The 22,290-nt window shown below is 39.6% G+C and overlaps 1 protein-coding gene across 2 annotated transcripts in view; it reads right to left on the bottom strand.

The window, feature by feature from the left end:
• Positions 1–7,920: 7,920 nt before the first annotated feature.
• Positions 7,921–22,290, bottom strand: part of PKIA (cAMP-dependent protein kinase inhibitor alpha) — a 76,155-nt gene continuing 61,785 nt past the window's right edge. For both annotated transcript variants that reach the window (XM_054708622.1, XM_008139196.3), the window contains 2 exons: positions 14,471–14,648; positions 7,921–11,352 (listed from right to left, as the gene is read on the bottom strand). In XM_054708622.1, the coding sequence (XP_054564597.1) occupies positions 11,273–11,352; positions 14,471–14,621 (231 nt within the window). In that variant the 5' untranslated portion in view covers positions 14,622–14,648 and the 3' untranslated portion in view covers positions 7,921–11,272. The remainder of the gene's footprint in view (positions 11,353–14,470; positions 14,649–22,290) is intronic.

Below are 22,290 nucleotides of genomic sequence, written 5' to 3' on the forward strand. Positions count from 1 at the left end.
TGAGTTGAGAATCACTGACAAAGAACTGTACACCCACATGCACACTTTGTACCCCCACCCCCCAAAAGTGAGTCATTTCTCTGCTGAATACTTGGTAACCCAGTGCAATGTGCTAACCAGAGCACTTGAAAGGTAGCTAGTCTGAACTCTGTATAAAATAAACACTGGATTTTGAAGAATTGATGCCCTCAAATGTGTAACATTTATATTGATTATATATTCAATGGCAATATTTTATATATACCCTGGGTTATTTCACTACTTTCTTTTTATATCAACGTGGCTACTAGAAACCATAAAGTGTCATGTTTGGCTTGTTTGATTGGACAGCTCTGGCGTGTTGAAAGAGCATGGGAATTGTCATCTGAGAAGGTGGATGTTGGTTTCAGTCCTGGCTTTGCAACCTGCACACTGCAAGGTCTTGGGCAAGCACTTGAGCACTCTGAGCCGGATCACTTGTAAGAGGATAAGTATACTCATATTTCAGAGGAATTGTGAGGAATGGAGGTAATGCACTGAGTGGCCAGATTATTATGATCTCTGAACGCATAATAATCTGGCCACTCAGTGTGTGTGTGTGTGTGTGTGTGTGTGTGTGTGTGTGTGTGAGCCCCGGTGCATGAATTCGTGCATAGGTGGGCTCCGGCCAGCCTGGCCAGGGGGAGGGGACATGGGCAGTTGGCCGGCCTGCCTGCTGGTTGAACTCCTGGTTGAGGGGACAATTTGCATATTAGCCTTTTATTTTACATATATATATATATCAAGCATCCAAATGTGTTCAGAACCTGACAGTTATTGTTACCCTGAGAAAATATCAAGGATTCTTCAACCCCCCTTCCTGTGGAGCTGTATGAAAGATATATATGTTGTCAGCAGAGACATGTGGTGCCTTTAAAACCGAGGAGTGCGACTGCGCACCAGTAGCAAGCATGGGTAAAGGACAGCAGCAGCTGCTTTGACAGGGAGGGTCCTGTGTGCACAAGCTGTATGCATCTCCGCTGCTGCTCACATTCCCTCTGACATTGGGGTTTTTTAGCTCCTGGAGTCTTAACCTTGGAATAAGTCCTTGTGCGGCCTTTCATCTCAAAGCCCTTAGCCTATCTTCAAAAACTTCTCTCTCACTTTCAGAATTCTTTCATTTCTGTTAGGCCCCTTGGCAGGGACCTCGTGTGTCTTAGGGTCTTTGTGCCCAGGCTTTGCCCGATGCCCACACTCTTCACCATGAGTGATCTCTTAGAGCTGCTCTGCCCACTGTGGCTGGGTTATTGGGCACAGTCTTGAGTCCTCAGTGACCTTCATCAGCTCCCGAGGCTTCCAGGTCCTCCTTAGGGTCTCAGGTTTCTACACCTCCACCTGCTCCATCGTCTCTCCTTGGACTTATTATTCATGTAGTGTGCTCTAGCCAACTTGCATTATTTGAAAAATATGACCCATGTTTTTCTACCTGTGTACCTCAAGTTATGCTATTTTTTTCTAGGCAGAATGTCTAACCTCTGTTTCTTCAATGAAATAAATATTTCAAGATATCATTCCAGTGTATCCTTCTCCATGATCTTTCTTGTTGAGCAATATTTCCTCCCAGAATCTGCATGCCATGTTCCATGTTCATCTGTTATTGCTCATCATAGACCTTTATCATATATAAGGTGTCCCAAAAATGTATATACACTTTAAATAATTATTAATTCTAATAGATTAAATCTGAAAAGAAATATACATCAATTGAGCCCTAGTGTGTAGCCCTAGCTGGTTTGGCTCAGTGGATAGAGCGTCAGCCTGCAGACTGAATGGTCCTAAGTTTGATTCCAGCCCAGGGCACATGCCTGGGTTGCGGGCTTTATCCCCAGTAGGGGATGTGCAGGAGGCAGCCAATCAGTGATTCTCTCTCATCATTGATGTTTCTATCTCTCTTTCCCTCTCCCTTCTTCTCTGAAATCAATAAAGATAAATTAAAAAAAGAGAAAGAAAGAAAAAAAGTGTGTACATTTTTGGGGACATCCTGTATATGTGTGTACTTGCCTTACCATTACTATTAAATTAATACACTGTAATAAACGTGAGGGTGTCACCTGGCCCTGTCTTTGTATGGAGCCACATTCAGAAGTCTCATATATACATATATCTCTAAGAATGTTAAAGAAGATTTTGTTCACACCCTATAAAAATACTCTTTTCTCTCCTTCTCAATTACCTTTGACTATTTTTTTCATTAAAATATCTTACTTGTCAACCCTCCCAAACTTTCTTTTAGAAACCTCAGGTTCCTTTTTTTCTTACCCTCTAGTTTTTTGCCCTTCTATTGTGTGACTATAGTTCACTTGCAAAAGTATTTTTTTAAAAATCTGCTTGAACCATTACTTGGTTTGTCCTTAATGAAGAACAACTCTGAAACTGATTCTTCATAAAAAATATTTTTCTCTTATCATTATGACCTGTGTCTAGATCTCTTTTCATAGTTCTGTGTTACAAAGGCCTGGGAATCATCTGAGTAAAAAGTCATAATAGTCATGCTGTCCTACTCAGAAATGTGTACAGTGAATCACGGAAGCCCAAGTGCAAACTTGTATTCTATTGGGAGAACCTCCATCATGAACTTGGCCATTCTTATTTCTTAGTTTCAGAGTCAAAATGCACATAATGCTTCTTTAGTCCTGTTAGATTTCCAGTGTTATTTCCATTGCCACTATTTTTTGTGTTTTCCTATAGATAGAATATTTAGGACAAAGATTTTCAGGTTCTATACATATATGTTAGTATCCTTTCTTGAGTATAGAAAAAATATATTCCTTAATCTCTTCATATTATTTTCCCCCATGGATTCCTGCCATTTGAAGTTCATCATATTCTATCAGAACTCCCATTTCTTTAGGCTATTAAAGTAAATTAGAGTGTATTTCTGTAAAGCATATTCTTAGTAACTCCACTGTCCTTTTGTTCAATAACCACAAAAGTCTCCAGAATCTTCTTGTCTGGCTAATGTGTTAATTAGGCCAGGGGACTAAGATACAATCTCCTTCTTTTAGCTGTTTTCAAGTCCAGCAAACTGAAGGGAATTCGCACTACGGAATACTAAGAAATACCTTTATTTGGCTTGCATTGACTGGATCATTTATTTATACATTATCCTACTGGACATCTCATCTATATAAGTCATATCAAATTTCTGTGTGTATGTGTAAACATGCAGCATACAATTTGAGAATCAAATTTAAAAATAATGATTCTATGGCATAAACTATAAAAGGGAGATAGAAATCAAGTTGCCTCCATAGTGCAATATTATACAGTCTTCACTATTTTCAACTATCAACTTTATCTCTGAATTGCATTTTCTCTTAATTTGTGTGTGATTTCCGTCTCGTAGTTATATCGTGAGCTTCAGTTGGGCAGGCATTCATTTACAAACATTTATTGAGTATTGAGTATTAATAGACAATGAAGATACAAGGAGCTTATATTCTAGTTGGAGAAACACACATGTAAACAAATAGTTGTGATCTAGCAAGTGTTAGGGGAGCAAGAATTATAGAATAGCTAACTTCTTAGGGTAGGGCTTGGGAGTGGGAATACAATTCAGAAAGGCTCTAAAGAAAAAGGTAAAACATATTCTAAAAGGATCAATGAGAATTTTCCAACAAGCATGAAGAAGAAGATTTTATGAACAGGAAAATAGCTAACAGAGCACAAAGTTACATAAATATAAAATATGACACATATTAAAAAGTTTTGTCTGGCTAAATTGAAGGATTATTTTAAATAGAGGAGTGAAATCATCACTTATGCATTAGAAAGATACATCTGGTTGCAAGATAAATAGAAAGCCAAATGAGGTAGGCCCTGGCGAGTAGGCCATTGTATTATATTAGCTAAGTGATGATTTAAAAGGTTGAAGTGTAGACAACAAGAAGTGGGCTGTTTCAAGAAGTAGCTAAGACTTAGAATTGATGGCCTGAAAAAAAAGTGGAGGAAGAAGAGTTAAGAAAACTCAGAATGTTGAGTTGAGGTTGCTGGGAAAGCAGTGCTGCCGTTATATGAGACCTATAGCATATGAAGAAACACATATGAAGAATGGCATCGTATACTGGATTTAGTGTTGGAATGTTTAATATTAAGATAATTTTGGGAAATCCATGTTGATCTATCCAATAAGTCAGTTGATCAGGAGTGAGCTTTGGGTTGGAGATGAAGATATGGATTGATTATGTAAATATGGTGACTGATGATGTTGGAGTGGAAGAGGTCATCTGAAGAGTGGGATTGGAGAAAAGAAATAAGAATGGAACCCCAGGGAACCACAGTAGTTAGTGGGGAGGTAGAAAAGGAGGACCCGGTCAAGAAGAGTGGGAAACTGCCCCCCAAAAAGGAACAACAACAATAAAATTATTTGGCGGGTGGGGATGGGGGAATAGGAAAGCAAATGAAGCATCTCAAAGAAAGATCCCATGTGAACAGAATTATATACCATAGGGTAGGCTAGAAAAACATATAATCTCTCTAATATATTGGGCCATTGGGATTGCTATGCTTGTTTAGATCTCATTCAGAGACTGGAGTGGGACTGGGGCCAGAGTGTTTTTGCTTGTACGTGGCTGCTCTTGAGAGGAACTAGTGATGTATCACTGGCAGTTATCCCAGAGTTTAAGAGAACACAGAACTCAAAAACACTAGGAGAGAACAGGGCCCATATTTAGATGCCCGCATCCAGGATAGAGCCTGTACACATGGCAACCGCCCCATGAAGAAATGAGCACTGCAAGATCTGAGTCTGTAGCCACCTAACAGGGGGAGAATGTGGGCAAAGGGAAAGGACACACCCACATTTGATGGAAGATGTGAACTTGGAGGAGAAAATGCACTTTTTCTTGGGACACATAGATTCCTTCCTTAAGAAGGCTTTATTATTTAGCTATATCCAGTCACGCAGCTATCAATTAAAACAATAAAATCATTAAATTTTATTTTAGGTGAAGCTTGAGTCCTCTGTACCATCATCTCTTTTTCATTCCCACAGTGGCCAGGGCATCAGTGACAATTACTGAGAGTCTGGGAGCTACTGCAGATGTCGTTCGTAATGAGAAAATTTTAATTGGAAGTCAAAATGCAGAAAGATAAGAAATGAGGAGAAGCATGAAGACAGAAAGCATAGGTTACTATTTTGAGAAATATAAGTGGTGAAAGAAAGAAAGGAACTTGAGTATATTTGTGGAAGAGTGCAAAGTCGGTGAAGAGTAAAGGATAATTAACAGAACTACTGAGGTCAGAAAGAAAATATGATTTTAAAACCTCAAGTGAGGTTCTAAATCTTAGACAAGATGTGGGAAGCATCCACAGTTAACCAGTTGTAGTCAGGTAGTTTTGTTCTTTTTGACTCAACAATGAGAGCTGGCCAGGATCCCAATCCCCATGTCCTGGACCAGACAGATGCAAACAAATACACAAGAGAAGAGACACTGGAGGGGATGCAAACTTGCTCCACTGTTGCAGTTTGCCCCACGGCCCTATGTAGTGTTTATCCTGTGACCTCAGTAAGATGAACAGAAAGATCTACAGTTATTTCTGCCCCATTTGGCTCAAGGCCTCCCCTGGACTCAGGCTGAGTGCTATGTGATGCTGGCCTTTTCCAGAGTCCATCCCACTTTAGTCTCTGCTCAATCTTTACTGCCTGCATGTGGGATAAATGATGAAAAGAGAAGAATCTACACTAATAAAAGAGAAAGATGCAAATTGACCATACCTCTGCGATGCCCACCAGCCAATCAGGAATGGGTATGCAAATTAACCCAACAAAGATGTTGGATTAATTTGCATACACGGGTGCTGAGTGGCCTGGGTCCCGGGAACATCCTCGGGACCCAGGCCACTGGAGCCTGTAGGCCCATGCATAGGCCCTGAGCCGCTGAGGTCTCAGAATGCCCCCAGCCAGGATGGCCTACAGGTGCTGGCGCCAAGCGGCCCGGGTCCTGGGCTCCAAGCACAAGCGGCTGTGGGGTGGGGCAGGAACTTCTGCTGCATCGCCACAGCAGAAGTTCCCACCCCGCAGCCGTTTGTGTGTGGGCCCGCACCAAGCGGCCCAAGTCCACACCCCCTAGCCCAGTGGACACAATGCAGGGGGTCCTCTGCGCATGGGCTGCAGAGGAAACACCTTTTCTTTTATTTTTAAAAAAAATATATATTTTATTGATTTTTTACAGAGAAGAGGGGAGAGGGATAGACTATCAGAAACATCGATGAGAGAGAAACATCGATCAGCTTCCTCCTGCACACTCCCAACTGGGGATGAGCTCTCAAGCCCTTAACAGGAATCAAACCTGGGACCCTTCAGTCTGCAGGCCGGCGCTCTATCCACTGAGCCAAACTGGTTCAAGCGTAAACACCTTTTCTGACTGCTCATTGGCTAAGCTCCCTGTATGCTGCCACTTGCAGTGTTCTTGGTAACTTGGATAATAAGAATCCAAGAAGGTGATCTAGGGTTTTTCCACCTCACTCCTGGAGGAAAAAACGAAGGTCTGCTGCTGGAGGGCTAAGAAATGTCATATCCTGCCCTAGCTGGTTTGGCTCAGTGGATAGAGCCTCGGCCTGCAGACCACAGGGTCTGGGTTCGATTCTGACCAAGGGCATGTACCTAGGTTACAGGCTCCTCCCTGGCCGGGGCCCAGGTCAGGGCTCATGCAGGAGGCAACCAATCAAAGTATTCCTCTCACACTGATGTTTCTCTCTCTCTCTCCCTCTCTCTTTTTTTTCCACACTCTCTAAAAATCAATGGAAACTTATCTTCAGGTGGGGAAAAGAAAGAAGAAGAAAAAAGAAAGAAAGAAAGAAAGAAAGAAAGAAAGAAAGAAAGAAAGAAAGAAAGAAAGAAAGAGAAAGAAAGAAAGAAAGAGAGAGAAAGAGAGAGAGAGAAAGAGAGAGGGAGGGAGGGAGGGAGGAAGGAAGGAAGGAAAGAAGGAAGGAAGGAAGGAAGAAAGGAAGGAAGAAAGGAAGGTCATATCCTATGAAAGACACATCTTAAAAATGCCTAAAGAAAGTTGTCATTTTTTCTTGGTGAAGGGACTGGAGCCTGTGTTGATGAAAACACCTTGGTGGCTGCGGTGGCCGACAGTTGCTGCAGCAGCGGGGTGATGGGGCTGGTGCCTTCCCCTGATCAGCCTGGTCACCTCCTGCAGAGCAGGCTTAAGCTGTCAGTAGGACATCCCCTGAGGGCTCCCAGGCTGTGAGAGGTGGCAGGCTGGGTTGAGGGGAACACCCCCCACCCTTGCAGTGCACAAATTTTGTGCACCGGGCCCCTAGTAGCAAGATAAAAGAAGTTAAATTCTCTTTGCTCCTCTATGCCAAAACTTTACTTCTAATATAGTAAGGCCCTGGGTGTCTGTGAGCACTGTATTTCAAAGCTTTTTGGTGGAGTAAACAGGGCAGGTGCACCTGGGAAACTTACACTTCTTCTAGATCTCTGGTTTTCCAGTTGCTGGGAGTGAGGGTGGAGGAAAGATAGCAAAGTTGCATAGGAATGTGCTCAAGGGAAGAGAGTGTTGTGAGTGAATGTATCCACATGTGAGCTGGTGGAGAAGGGAGTGTTGTAAAAACTTTCAGGAGATTCTGGTAAACACCCGTCTTTCTTCTGATATTAAATTGCTGCCTGCAGATGAGCAAGTAAGCATCACAGGAGTGATATTGGGGCTTATAATGTAAGAGTTGGCTCTAGTAGAGGATAAATTCAGGAAGCAGGCTTCCTTGGTGGAATGGAGGCAAAAATCATTGCAGTAAAAGCCGGGAAAAGGTGAAGCTGGAGTGTGGATGCGTCCACCACAGGATGGCTGAGGCTTTGTATTTCTCCTTTATCACCCTCGGCACTTTCTCAAGCACCTGACGTGCATGCGTTCAATAAACACTCTTTGTAGGCTGCACATTTCAGAAAAATGCATTACTTTTAATATCAATCATGTGAGCATGCAACATTGCTAAATACAAAAGTCATACAAGCTCACAAATGACTTCAGAGGCTGCCACTTGTCATTAAAGTACAATTGAGGGCCCATGGCGATCCCATAAATCATAGACCCTTTCCTGTTTCCACCCCATGACTGTACATTTTCTCCCTATTACTAGAGGTGTCACAGAGCATTGCTCTCCGCAGGCAGTTACATTTCTTGACCTTATACTGCTTCTCTGAAGAGAAATAGCAGTGCCATTCATCCTCTAAAATGGTGCGTTTCCACTGGGTCGGAGGAAGACTCGAGGGTAGGGCACTGTCACGTGCAGCTCTGGGGGTATTGCCCCCAAATGGAAGGATACCTGTTATCCATTGGTAAAAACATTTCAATGAACTATGATAACTATATGCTGGCATAGGAGGCTTACTATCGATAAAAGTTAAATTCAGTAAGTTCACACTTGTTGCAAATGAATCGAGAAACTGAAACTGTCATATTTCTAGGTAAACAAAATGGGTAGCATGGGACATAAAAAAAATATGTGACCCATGCTAAATTTATAGACTACATGCCAGAATAATAACTTTTGGGAAGTATAACACACAAAAATAAATGCTAATTGAATTTCTTTCTTTAAAAAGTACACTTTCCATGATTTAGACACATCTCTGTCATTACTCACATAGGTCACCTTGAGGAAAACAATTCCCCTTCCTGGAACTCAGTTTCCTTTTCTAAAATGTGGAGGTCAACTCGCTTGTATCTGGAAACACATGCTCTGTTGTTGGCTTTGTTTTATAACTGTGCAGGAGAAAGCTCCTTTTAGACAGACAAAGAGAGGTGCAGATCTTAATCTCATCATTTATAGTCTCTTAAGCTTTGAAAAGTTGTATCTGATTCCCCCTTATATTGCTAATCTGTGAAATGGGATAACACTACCTCTTAAATCGAATTGCTTGAGGATTAAATGGGAGAATATGTGCTGGGAAGCATATTGGTTCGTTAATGGGCATTCACTACCCTTTCCTTCTCTCCTTAAAAATGCAGTTCCTTGTGTATTATTGACTTGCACATCAAAGATATTGTAATAAAATCTGGAAGATACTGTGAACTTTTGCTGAGTAACATGTGTAAAGGAGATGTATTGGAAAGTGGATTTTTATCTTTCCTCTTGGGAATGCCTCTGGTTTTGAATACAGCAGACAAAGTGGCAGTGAGAGGTCAAAATAATTCAAAAGCTACATATGACTTCACAATTTAGCACTATTATATATTCAAAGACAGGCAGGACGCCACATGCATTAATCATAGTGTATCACATAGGAATATCAACGCCCCATAAATACTCAGCACTAGTCCTAAACTTTACAAAATCACACAAATTCAGTGTGGGATTCCACAACTTGAGGGGTGAAGAGAATCTAACCTAGAGTCACAAGAAAACTAAGGGGATAGTAAAATGAGGATATTGAAAAGGGGGTTTTATGGGTTGGGCAGTTTAAATGGATACCAATGACTGTCTAAAATAGCCTCAAAAACCTCTTTCCCACTTGAAGTCCATTCACAGGTAGATTTGTTTGAATTTTAAGTGGACATTTTGGGCCCTAATGGTTTAGGTAGAAGAAAGTTCTCTGAAAGCTCATTGTTCTTCTATTTTCTGAGAGATTCACACTATTAACATTTTTTCTAGGAATCTATGCCTGAGGACCAAGCAATGCCCATGCCTTTATCCCTCTCCTCTGAAAAGGACTGTTAGGGTGGGGGGATAAGGACAGGCTTAACCTTTCATCCTGCTTGCAAATACAAAGGAAGGCTGAGTTCCTGGTGTATCCATAGAGTTACCTGTTGAAATGCTTTAGCCCCGTGATTTCACATGGGACTGTACTGAGACCTCGAGGACAGTTAAGTGGGCTCTTTATCATAAAGGGCCTCCCTGTTGTCCAGTAACTCATGAGCCAATCGCATATTACTGGGTCCTTATTTATTACCACTGACAGACGACTTCATAATACTGACCAGAGGGATTACACTGCTCACCGAAACTTTCCAAATAAGAAACATGAGATCAAGACACAGCTGAGGCCATCAACAGTATTAATGAGGATTTTGTTAGCTTCTAATGATGATGATGATGATGATATCAGAATGCAATTCACACTAGCTATTAGTAAAAGTTTAGAAACATTAAAAAGTGCATAATAACATCTGGGTCTGATAGGGCTGAGAAAAGACAAGAAAAACACAACACAAGGGCTTTACTTTTGTGATTGGTGTCCACGTGATTGCAAGGAGATCATTTTCTCCAACTTTCTCATCTCCCTGGAGATAAGCTGTCTTCAATATTTAAACAGTAGCATACAGAATTGTGAGAAATTTGATTCCATAAGAATAAAACATTTCCAGTTGTATTATCCTGGCTTCTCTTTCCCACCTTCCTCATTCTCCAAAATCCTCATAATTATAAATAAAAGTATTAGTTGGGAAAAGTTCTGCACTTGGGAATAAAACAGAATTTGCAGATTGAATTCTGGTCTGTGCAGACACCAAACAAACTCAATTCAGGTAATATTCACATTAATGGATATTTCCAAATTCTGGCCTCATAAAAGCAAAGGCGTCCTCATAAACCTGTTAGTCTTCATCGATTCATCAGCAGTGAATCAAGGGGAAAGACTAATTTTAAAAAGAAAGTGTGCTCTATCCTGTCTACACCACCACACTCTGGAGAAGAAAAGAAGGCAGCCCTTTTAAAAATGAGTGGTATAAAAATTCACAGTAACGTACATTGTTTTTTGTTTTTCATGAGCAATCAAAGAAGGGGGCAGTGCCGAGCATCTATATTATACAATACAAAACAGTGTAAGTCACACAGCAGGAACACACGAACACAAGTTGCTAAAAACAGTGCTTTCTGGGTAGTTCTCTTACTGGGTGAATACTTGGGCCAGAGATACTTAAACTCTGGGATCAACCAACCCTTTGCAATTAGACACAATTAAATCCTCTGACACTGTGAGGGGCCAGATGCTACGGGGAGAATCATCACGTAGGTTGCTGCTACCGTCTACAAGCATTTCGTCATGTGGTCAAGTGCACGGATCCGTACAAGGTGACATCCAGACACAAGCCACGTGACTTCAGCCATTGCTAAGGACAGAGGTGGAGAAAGGTCTGTCTGCGGCCAGAGCCTCTGCCCCCATGTCTAACGGGACAGCGAGCAGATTCCTGCTGGGCGGCACAGCCATTTCCTTTCTCCCCTTGTCCCTCGTGGACACAAATGCATTCCAGCCAGGCCCGGAGACCTGAGACATCGTCAGGCTGAGGAAGATCAACGTGGGGTGTTGTTAGCTTTGGGGTTTGGTTGCTTCCCCCTCAGCTTCCCCACTCTGTTCTGTCGAACTCCGCTGTGCATCCTTTTCACCTTCTGAAAGAGACAATTGAACAAAGGATGAAGGCAAAATAAAAGCCATCGCTGATATTTACCCACTCTCGGGATAGGCATATCACACTGGGAACCTAAGAAATATTCCAGAAGTCTGAAATACTCATAGAAAAAGTGTGTTTTCTTGGTAAAAATAGCTTAAGTGGGCTGGCTAATTCTGGTTCTGTGACCTTGGTACAGGCTGGCTCAAAAACAAAATAAACACTGAGTTTTCACAGTGGTTAGTGATCTTGTGCGCCTTTGGTAAGTAACTAGGAAATCTCACACCCAGGTCCTGGTGCTCATTTTTAAAAGGGATTTTGGGGGGCAGAAATCATAAGTGTCTTTAGGCTGAAATCAGAAGTGGGGAGCAAGTTTCCCCTTTTATTGCTGACTTTCTTAATTTAAGACTTTTTATGCATTTTACATCATTTATAGCACTTGATGATAACCCCCGCTGGTTTCTCAGAGGTTTCATTACTTTACATTAAAAGCAATAGTGGCAGATGAAAGGACATTATGCCAGCTGGTCAGTCTCTTGTCACACAGCTGTGATGGCTCAGCCTGCCCTTGGAGAACACACACAGAGCTCCAATAGAACCATCCTCCTCACTGCACCCTCTGCAGCAATTCCAGCTAGTGATGCTGTAAACACTGAAATTAAACTTGGCTTTCTCTCCATATAGGTCACTTCACCTGAGGGCAAGCTGTAGGCAATCCTTGATTCAAAGATACATATATTTGCTTGTGGTAGTTCATTACTAAGCAACCAATACGACTTCATGGACAAAATATTTGGGAATGTTGCAATCATCTATAATAATAAAAGCGTAATATGCTAATTAGACCAGACGTTCTTACAGATGAAGCCGGATGAAGCCGGAGCTTCAAGGGAAGCCCAGGTCCTGGGTGCCAGAGGGAAGCTGGTGCCAGCAGCCAGGGGAAGGAAGGCCTACGCTTGCACAGATTTCGTGCATTGGGCCTCTAGTGTAAATTATAACAATGTTTGCTAAGGGTTTGTTACCATAATTCAAATGGTTAGAGGTAAGTGGGCTGGTCCATTCTTTAGGTGGAAATGTTGAAAAGCGAATTCTCCTTTAGTATTAATAAGTACACACAAAACATCTCACCATATAACATACTTTAAGGAAATTAAAAGTAGTTATTTTACATTAAAAAATAATTTCATTCTAAAGGGGTCCCAAGAACATTATATATCATTCTCATACACTACTTTCATTATAAAGCAATGACTAGGCGCCCAAGATGTGCAGATGTCCTGAAACTAAGATGTGCAGATTAGCATGCAACAAGAACTTGATAAAAAGGAGAAGTTCTTGGTAACCAAAGGAATGAAGTCAGATTAGGGCAGTTGCAAGAGAATAGAATATTTAAAGATGAAACTTGTTGCATACTAGGTGTACCAGTTAATAATGCGATTTTGTAATCAAAGAAAACATGATAATTTCAAGAGAAACATCAAAAGTGCTTTATTCAAAGTAATGTCCATCACTAGCTACACATTTCCCCCATCTTTCAGGTAATTTGTGGATACTGTCCCGATAGAACTTTTCTTGTTTTGAGGCAAACCATTCAGAGACCAAATTTTCCACTTCTTCATACATTTTGAAGTGCTGCTCAGAAAGTGCGTGTGCCATCAATCAGAACAAGTGGTAATCTGAAGGAGCAAGGTCTGGTGAATACAGCGGGTGGGTTAATACTTCCCAGGCAAGATCTTTTAACGTGTGTTTAACTGGTTTTGAAGTGTGTGATGGTGCATCATCATGAAGCAAAATTACTTTGCCATGTCTTCTGACACATTCTGGTTGTTTGCATGGTTCAAATTGATTAGTGATCAGTATTAACCGTTTCACCTGGTTTGAGAAGCTCATAATATACCACACCTTCCTGATTCCACCAAATGCAAAGCATTGTCTTCTTTCTGAAGCGATTTGGCCTTGCAGTCAATGTTGATGGTTGACCTGGATCAACCCATGATTTTGTACATTCGGGATTCTCAAAATAAATCCACTTTTCATTGCCAGCCACAATTCTATGCAAAAAAAATACTTTCTTTTGTGCTGTTGAAGCAACATTTTACTGATGACTTTTCGGTTTTCCATTTGTCTTTCATTCAGTTGGTGTGGCACCCATTTTCCTTCCTTTAAAATCTTTCCCATTGCTTGTAAATGATTGGAAATTGTTTGCTGAACAACATTTAATCTTTCTGCAAGTTGTTTTTGAATTTGACACGCATCTTCATCCAATAATGCTTGTAATTGTTGGACTTCAAACTTTTTCGGTTGACCTGGATGTTCTTTGTCTTTCATATTGAAAGACACTTTTAAAGCATTTAAAAGTTTAAACCAGCATTCACAAGTATCTTGAGATGGAGCATGTTCACCATAAGCTTCCTGTAGTATTCAGCAGCACTTTTCTTCAAAATAAAGTAATGAATTAAAACTTCTGCAAATGATCTTTTTTTGGCATGAAATTTGACATTTTTAAGCGTACAAATATCTATGATGTTAACACCTTCAGAAAATTTTACATATGAAGTTTTGAAGCTTGCTGTCAATACAACAAAATAGCATACATATCAAATCGCATATATATCAACATATTTGTAACTCCATCTATTGAAAAAATCTGCATTATTAACCGGTACACCTGGTAAATACAAGATGAGGAATTTGACCCCCATGGTGTTTGGGACTTCCTAGATGATTTGTTCTGGAGTTTCTGGGGACAATTCTCTGGGTTTAGCATAATCCTATAAATGGCTAAGTAGGTGATTGTTAACAAGTTAAGGTAAACATGGGGTAGCAATATTGTTGAGTATAAACTAAAAGAAGCTGAAATACTCAAGAATTACAATTCTCAGCTAGTGATATTTTGTTTGCCAGGATATAGTTGTTATTATTGTAGAGCATTTGAATGGGAAATCGTGTAAAGAGAAGTCATTGAAAATGGAGTGGGAATAAGAGATCAGTCCCTGACTCTTATCCTGCGTTAGACTGTTTATAACTCTATAGACTATTTTTGAAGGTGCCTTAATCTGACTTGGTGAAATGCTGACATCATTCTATGTTCATAGAGAGATGCGTATCAAACAACTCACCTGTCTTGTTAATATCAAGTCCTGCTAATTTCAAGGCTAATTCATTGCTGTTACCACTTGCAGAGGAGACCAGGATATCATGTATTGCATTTCTTCTACCTGTTCTTCCTGAAGCAATAAAATCTGCATATGTAGTTTCCACATCAGTCATTGCTAACAAATATCCACATAGCAGGAACTAAAAACCAAAAGCAAAAAAACACACATAAATTAGCAGGTAAATATAATGTTGCAAGACACTTGATAAATTATGGATGTGAAATAACTGTTTTGCTTACATGTCCACAAAGCAAGCAATGCTTTGCTTCTTGATCAAGGGTCAGGGAATGTTTTTATAAAGGGCCCAATAGTAAATACTTTAGGCTTTGAGGGACATATGGTCTCTGTCCCAGCTACTCAACTCTGTGGTTGTAGTGCAAAAGCAGTCGAAGATAGACTGTTAAACAAATATAATAAACAAACTGTATTTACAAAAATAAGCATAGGGCTAGAATTGGTTCACATGCCATAGACAGTGGCCACTTGGTTTAGATCATAAAATTCTTCTCTAATGCCATTTTAGTCAGCCTTCAACTTCAGAGAAGAGAATTTGAGGTCAATTGTATACCAAGGCGAGGGGGTTCGGGGGAGGTGGAAGTGGTCTATCCTAGAGGTAAGCAGTAAGCTAGTGCCTCATCTGCAGAAAGTCTAAGAACAATAATAAAACTGAACAAAATCCAGTTTTCTTTTTATCATCAGCAATGCTATGACCAGCAATTCTAAACAATGACAGGAATCAAATACTGCCACCAATGAAGGAGGACAGCTCCCATGTGGCTCCTTGGGAAGCCATTGCTTGAGAGGAATAACTATCTTTCTTGACTAAATCTTTGAAATAAAATTTCAGCTTTACAAAAGAGTTAAAGTGAATTTTCTAGAACAAACTTGGTGATACACATCCTAATGAAAAACATAATGGAAAGAATGGCAACAAATAAGTACCTATCAATAATTACCTTAAATGTAAATGGCTTAAATGCGCCAATCAAAAGACATAGGGTAGCTGAATGGATAAGAAAATATGACCCATATATGTACTGTCTACAAGAGACCCACCTCAGAAAAAGGACTCACACAGAATGAAAGTGAAGAGATGAAAAAAAAAAATTCCAGGCAAATGAAATTGAAAAAGAAAAAAGTTGGAAAGGCAATACTCATTTCTGACAAAAATAGACTTCAAAGTGAAGGCCATAATAAGAGATAATGAAGGATACTTCACAATAGTAAAAGGATCAACACAACAAGATGATATAACCCTGCTAAACATATATGCACCCAATACAGGATTATCCAGATATATTTTAAAATTTCTGGAAGATTTGAAGGGAGAGATTGACAGCAATACAATAATAGTAGGGGACTTTAATACTCCACTGAAATCACTGGATAGATCTAGACAAAAAATAAACAAGGAACCAGTGATCCTAAATGAAACACTAGATCAGATGGAATTAATCAACATTTTCAGAACATTTCACCCTAAAGCTACAGAATATACATTCTTCTCAAGTGCACATGGGATATTTTCAAAGATATACTACATGTTAGGACATAAAACAAGTTTCTACAAGTTCAAGAAGACTGAAATAATATCAAGCATCTTCTCAGGTCATAATGGCATGAAATTAGAAACACTCAGGAACATTCAAACACATGGAGGCTAAAGCATGTTATTAAACAACTAGAGGCCTGGTGCAGGAATTCGTGCATGGGAGGGGCCTGGCCAGTGATTGGGGCCAATTTGGGCCGTCTTTCCCAGTCCCGGATCGGGGTTGATCGGGGTCAGCTGGGGGGAGGGACCGCTGGAGGTTGGCCGGCTGTGGGAGGTTGGTAGTGGGAGCGCACTAACCACCAGGTGGCAGCTCCTGCATTGAGCATCTGCCCCCTGGTGGTCAGTTCATGTCATAGCTACAGGTGGTCGTCCAGTCGTCTGGCTGTAACGGTCACTTAGGCTTTTATATATATAGATGAATGGGTTACCACAGAGATCAAGAAATAAAGAAAATATATCCTGGAAACAAATGAAAATTAACACACAACTATCCAAAATCTATTGGACACAGTGAAAGCAGTTTTGAGAGGGAAATTCATAGCATCACAGGCCTACCTCCAAAAAACAAGAAAATTTTTTAATAAGATACCTAACCCTACAACTTAAAGAACTACAAAGAGAACAACAAGAAAAGCCCAGGATAAGTAGAAGGAAGGAAATAATAAATATCAAAGTGGAAATAAATGACATAGAGACTAAAAAAACAATACAAAAGATCAATAAAACCAAGAGCTGGTTCATCAAACAAGATTGATGAACCTCTAGCCAGACTCATCAACAAACTAAGACAGAGGACCCAAATAAACAAAATCAGAAATGACACGGGTGAAGTAACAACTGACCTCACAGAAATGCAAAGGATTATAAAAATATATATATTATAAACAACTATACTTCAACAAACTGGACAACCTGGATGAAATGGACATATTCCTAGAAAAATACAATCTTCCAAAATTCAATCAGGAAGAACAGAAAACTGAATAGGCCAATAACTACTGATAAAATTAAAGTAGTAATAAAAAATCTTCCAACAAACAAAAGCCCTGATCTGGATGGCTTCACAGGGGAGTTTTACAAAACATTCAAAGAAGAACTAACACTTATCCTCCTCAAACTATTACAAAAAAATTCAAGAAGAAGGAATACTTTCAAACTCTTTTTGTGAGGCCAGCATTATCCTAATTCCAAAACCAGATAAAGACATTACTAAGGAAGAGAATTGTAGGCCAATATCCCTGATGAACATAGATACTAAAATCCTCATTAGCAATACATTTAAAAAATCATACACCATGACCAAGTGGGATTTAGCCCAGGGATGCAAGGCTGGTACAATATTCGCAAATAAATAAATACGATACATCACATAAATAGATTAGAAGACAAAAATCATGTGATCATATCAATTGATGCAGAAAAAGCATTAGACAAAATCCAACACCTATTTTTTGATAAAAATTCTCAGCAAAATGGGAATAAAGCGATCATACCTCAACAAAATTAAAGCCATAAATGACAAACCTACAGCCAACATCATACAATGGGAAAAAAACTAAAAACATTTCCCCTATGAACAGGAACAAGACAGGGATGTCCGATTTCACCACTCTTACTCCTAGCCACAGAGATCAGACATGAAGAATACATAAGAGGCATCCAAATTGAAAAGGAGGAATTAAAACTAACATTATTCACAGATGACATGATACTGTACATAGAAAACCCTAAAAGCTCCATAAAAAAACACACAAAACACTAGATTTAATAAATGAATTCGGCAACATAGCAAGATACAGAATTAACACCCAGAAATCAGTGGCATCTTTATATACCAATAATGAACTCTCAGAATGAAAAACAAAACCATTTACCATTGCAACAAAAAATAAGATACTTAGAAATAAAGTTAACCAAAGAGGTAAAAAGATTTGTTCTCAGAAAACTACATGATGTTGAGAAAAGAGATAAAAGAAGATAAAACAAGTGGAAGAATATACCATTTTCATGGATTGGTAGAATCAACATCATTAAAATGTCTGTACTAACCAAAGCACTCTATAGATTCCATGCAATTCCTATTAAAATATCAATGGCACATTTCACAGACCTACAACAAACTCTCAAAAAATGTATATGGACTAAAAAAGACCCTGAATAGCTGCAGCAATCTTTAGAAAGAAAAACAAAGTTGGAGGGATCACAATACCAGATATCAAGTAATACTGCAAAGCCACTGTTCTCAAAATTGCCTGGTACTGGCACAAGAACAGAACAGAAACCCCAGAAACTGACCCAAGCCACTATGCTCAATTAATATTTGACAAAGGAGGCAAGAGCATACAATGGAGTCAAGACAGTCTCTTCAATAAATGGTGTTGGGAAAACTGAACAGGTACATGCAAAAAAAAAAAAAAATGAAACTAGACCACCAACTTACACCATACATAAGAATAAACTCAAAATGGATAAAAGATCTAAATGTGAAACCATAAAAATCTTAGAAGAAACCCTAGGCAGCAACATCTCAGACATCTTATGTAGCAGTCTGATGGTGGGAATGCAGACTGGTGCAGCTACTGTGGAAAACAGTATGGAGTTTCCTCAAAAAATTAAAAATGGAACTGCCATTTGACCCAGCAATCCCACTTCTAGGAATATATCATCAGAAACCCAAAACAACGATCAGAAAGAATGTTTGCACCCCTATGTTCATAGCAGCACAAGTGGAGGGGAAAGCTGTGGTACATTTACAGAATGGAATACTATGCAGCTGTATAAAAGAAGGATCTCTTACCCTTTGAGATAACATGGATGGACCTGGAGAATATTATGCTAAGCAAAATAAGCCAGTCAGAGAAAGATAAGTATCACATTATCTCACTCATATATAGAACCTAATGAACAAAATAAACTGATGAACAAAATAGATCCAGAGACATAGAAGCATGGAACAGACTGGCAAATCTTAGAGGGAAGGTAGGGGTGAAGGGTGGAGGGGGAGCAATTAACGAGGGAACTTACATGGATATACTTATGCATAGCCCATGAACTCAGATAATAAATTGGTGAAGGCTGGGAGAGGAATATGTGGGGAGAAGGTGGTCAATAGAAAAACATAAACAAAAAACAAAAGGGCCATCAGTAATACTTTCAACAATAAAGAAAATAAAAGACATAATGAAGAAAACTATTTTCGAGGTAAAATATGAGACATGTGTGTTAACAAAAATACCAAATGCAAATCTTTCATTTCCTTTTCTATGTTTAAATTTATATCCTTCCCTGGAGGTCAAAAGAGGCATGGATACTAACTTGAAATAATGAATTTCTGTTGGGTTAACTTGTTTAAACAGAACTTTAAAATAGCACAATTTTCTTCATTCCTAAACATATCAGTTACATTTTACTATAGTTTAAGACTAAATACTGATAGCACTAATCAAGAGAAACGAATATTTTCAAAACATAAGAAGTAGGGAGGACGCAAACATAGTAGACGCCACGCGTCATGGACATACACCCTGTCACTCTGAGATGACTTGATGCCATTAAAGTGTAACTGAGGTTGGCAGCCCCTTCCTGCAGGCTGAGTTCTTCTCCCAATGCACATGCAGGGAGCTGCAATTCAACCTGCAGAAAACTTTATATTCTCTCTTCTTTAAGAGGAAGCTGGAACAGGAGAGCAGGAGAAACTGTATAATACAATTTTGAAATAAGAAGTATGTGTATACTACATGCTTTACTGAGACTGTATGGATAACACTGGTTTCCATTCCCTCGACTATATCCACCATTCTTTTTTGTGGGAATATGATTTAATAGTTGTTATAATTTTATTTAAAATTAGTCCGGGTTCTTCCACTGAGTCATGGAATGACTTTTGGAAAATCACTCAGCCTCATGGCCTTCCATTTTCTCCTAAGGAAAGGGAGACAGATGGGTGGCATGCTCCTTAACTGCACCTCATGTGAAGGTATAAAAGCAATGATCATTCAATACTCCTTTCTAAAATATTTTTTATATTTTTTTATTGATTTCAGAGAGGAAGGGAGAGAGCGAGAGAGATAGAAACATCAATAATGAGAGAGAATCATTGATTGGCTGCCTCCTGCACGTCCCCCACTGTGGGGAATCAAGCCCACAACCTGGGCATGTGCCCTTGGCCGGAATTGAACCTGGGACCCTTTAGTCCGCAGGCCGACGCTCTATCCGCTGAGCCAGACCAGCTAGGGCTCGTTTCTAAAATCTTGAACTTGGAATTTCCCTTCTGTGGCCATAACTACCTATTCTTTTTCTTTTCCTCTCACTCTTAGTGAATTAGGTCATATCTTTAATTATTTTAACTCTTTATTTTAGTTTCCTCTAGGTCCAGGCTGGATCAATTGTTCAACATCTCATGTAGCTTCTAATTAGCATCAAGAAGTCCCTCTGGCCCTGGTCGGGTGGCTCAGTTGGTTGGAGCATCATCCCATACACCAAGTTTGCAGGTTCAGTGTCTGCTCAGGGCACATACTAGGTTGAGGGCTTGTTCCCTGGTTGAGGCGCGTATGGGAGGCAACCTATTGATATTTTTCTCTCCAATTGTTGCTTCTCTCTCTCCTCCCTTCCTCTCTCTTTAAAAATCAATAAAAATATATCCTTGGGTGAGGATTTTAAAAAAGAAGTCCCTCTGTGACCTCGACCTTCCTAAGCCTCACCTGGGAAAACAGCGAGGTGCCTTTTCTCTGATCTTATTTCTGGGTAGCTAGTGTTACCAGAAAAAGTCACAAAATTGTGCCAATTGGCTCAACTAGAAACTTGTGACACTATTATTAGTAAACACTCTGAGTTGTTGGGAACTTCTTTTGTTCACCTCTAGTTGACTCTTCCTTAAGCTTGTCTTTGTGGGAAGGATTCCAAAACCTTCTGTCCACACAACCAGACACTACCTGCCTTAAGAGATGACTTACCTTCCTTTTCTGAGAAGATACAGGACATCTGTTGCAAATTCTCTTAAATCTCTTCCTCTCTCCAACAATTTCTCTGTGATCACTAGTCTCTCTTTCCTAGATGAACTACCTCTTTCTTCCGGAAGCATACTGCCAATTCTATTTCCTATCACTTCCCATAGTACCTTGCTTCATCCATTTTTTTTTTCCTCAGTAATTTGAGTCTCCTTTCTCCTCTGGATTTCTCCCTAAGTTTATATGCATGTTCATGTTTTCTTTAACTAAAAAAGTTGGACAAACCATTCAAACAAATAACCTTTCCTCAACCTTCACTCATCCTTGCACTGACTAATCTTTTTCCTTCATTAAAATTCTCTAAAGGATTCAACTATTTTTATTTTCAGTTTCTTTGAACAAACCTTTATAATTTTTGTATTTTATTGGCTTTTATGTAGTATATTTTATGTAGACCACTTTCTTACAGATCACTGCAGTGATCTTTATTAATATTAAGTAACAGCTTGATGGTAACGATGCTTGTGAGGGTTGGTCCTGTTTGAGTTCTCTGCAATGCTTGAGGCTGCCAGCTACATTCTGTTTGGAACTCTCCCCTCGAATATACAGCAAACAATGAGGCCCGTTTACTATTCTAGGAATCAGACCTATCTGTATTTGAACCTAGACTTTCCATTAACTTGTTATGCTATGTCTAATCCCTCTGTATCCAGTTCTTCATCTACAAATAGTGATAAATATACTTAGTCAAGGTGGCTATGAGAATTTATTTGGATTATGTATCTGAAGAGGCTAACACAATGTTTGGCACATGGTGGGAGGTGCTGATAAAAATACCAGCTGTCACTTTCTTAGCTTCCACGATATCTTACTATTCTGGTTCCATCCTATTTGTATTCTTCACATTTCTCTAGGGTCACCTGTTGAAATAAGGGCACATTTTGTAGGAATTAAGGACCAATCCTGACCTTCTTCATTTCCTGACTTGAATAAGTCATCTAATCCCAAGGCATCTAATTCTTCACTATGGCTAATGCAGAAATGTGCATCTTCTACTGGGACTGTTCTCACAAGCTCTCACACACCAGGGGAATTTCTGAATAGGTATTTCACTTGGTTTTGCACAGGCATTTCAAATTCAATAAAGCAAAACAAGACAACAACAAAACACACAAATAGAGAAAACTGGCCTCATGGATACATTATGTTGGAGCATTTCTCTCACTTGATATCCATGTTTAATCACTTCCCCAGGTTGTGTTGGTTTTTATTTGATGACTCTC

This window comes from Eptesicus fuscus, chromosome 19, assembly GCF_027574615.1.
Source record: "Eptesicus fuscus isolate TK198812 chromosome 19, DD_ASM_mEF_20220401, whole genome shotgun sequence".
NCBI lineage: Eukaryota > Metazoa > Chordata > Mammalia > Chiroptera > Vespertilionidae > Eptesicus > Eptesicus fuscus.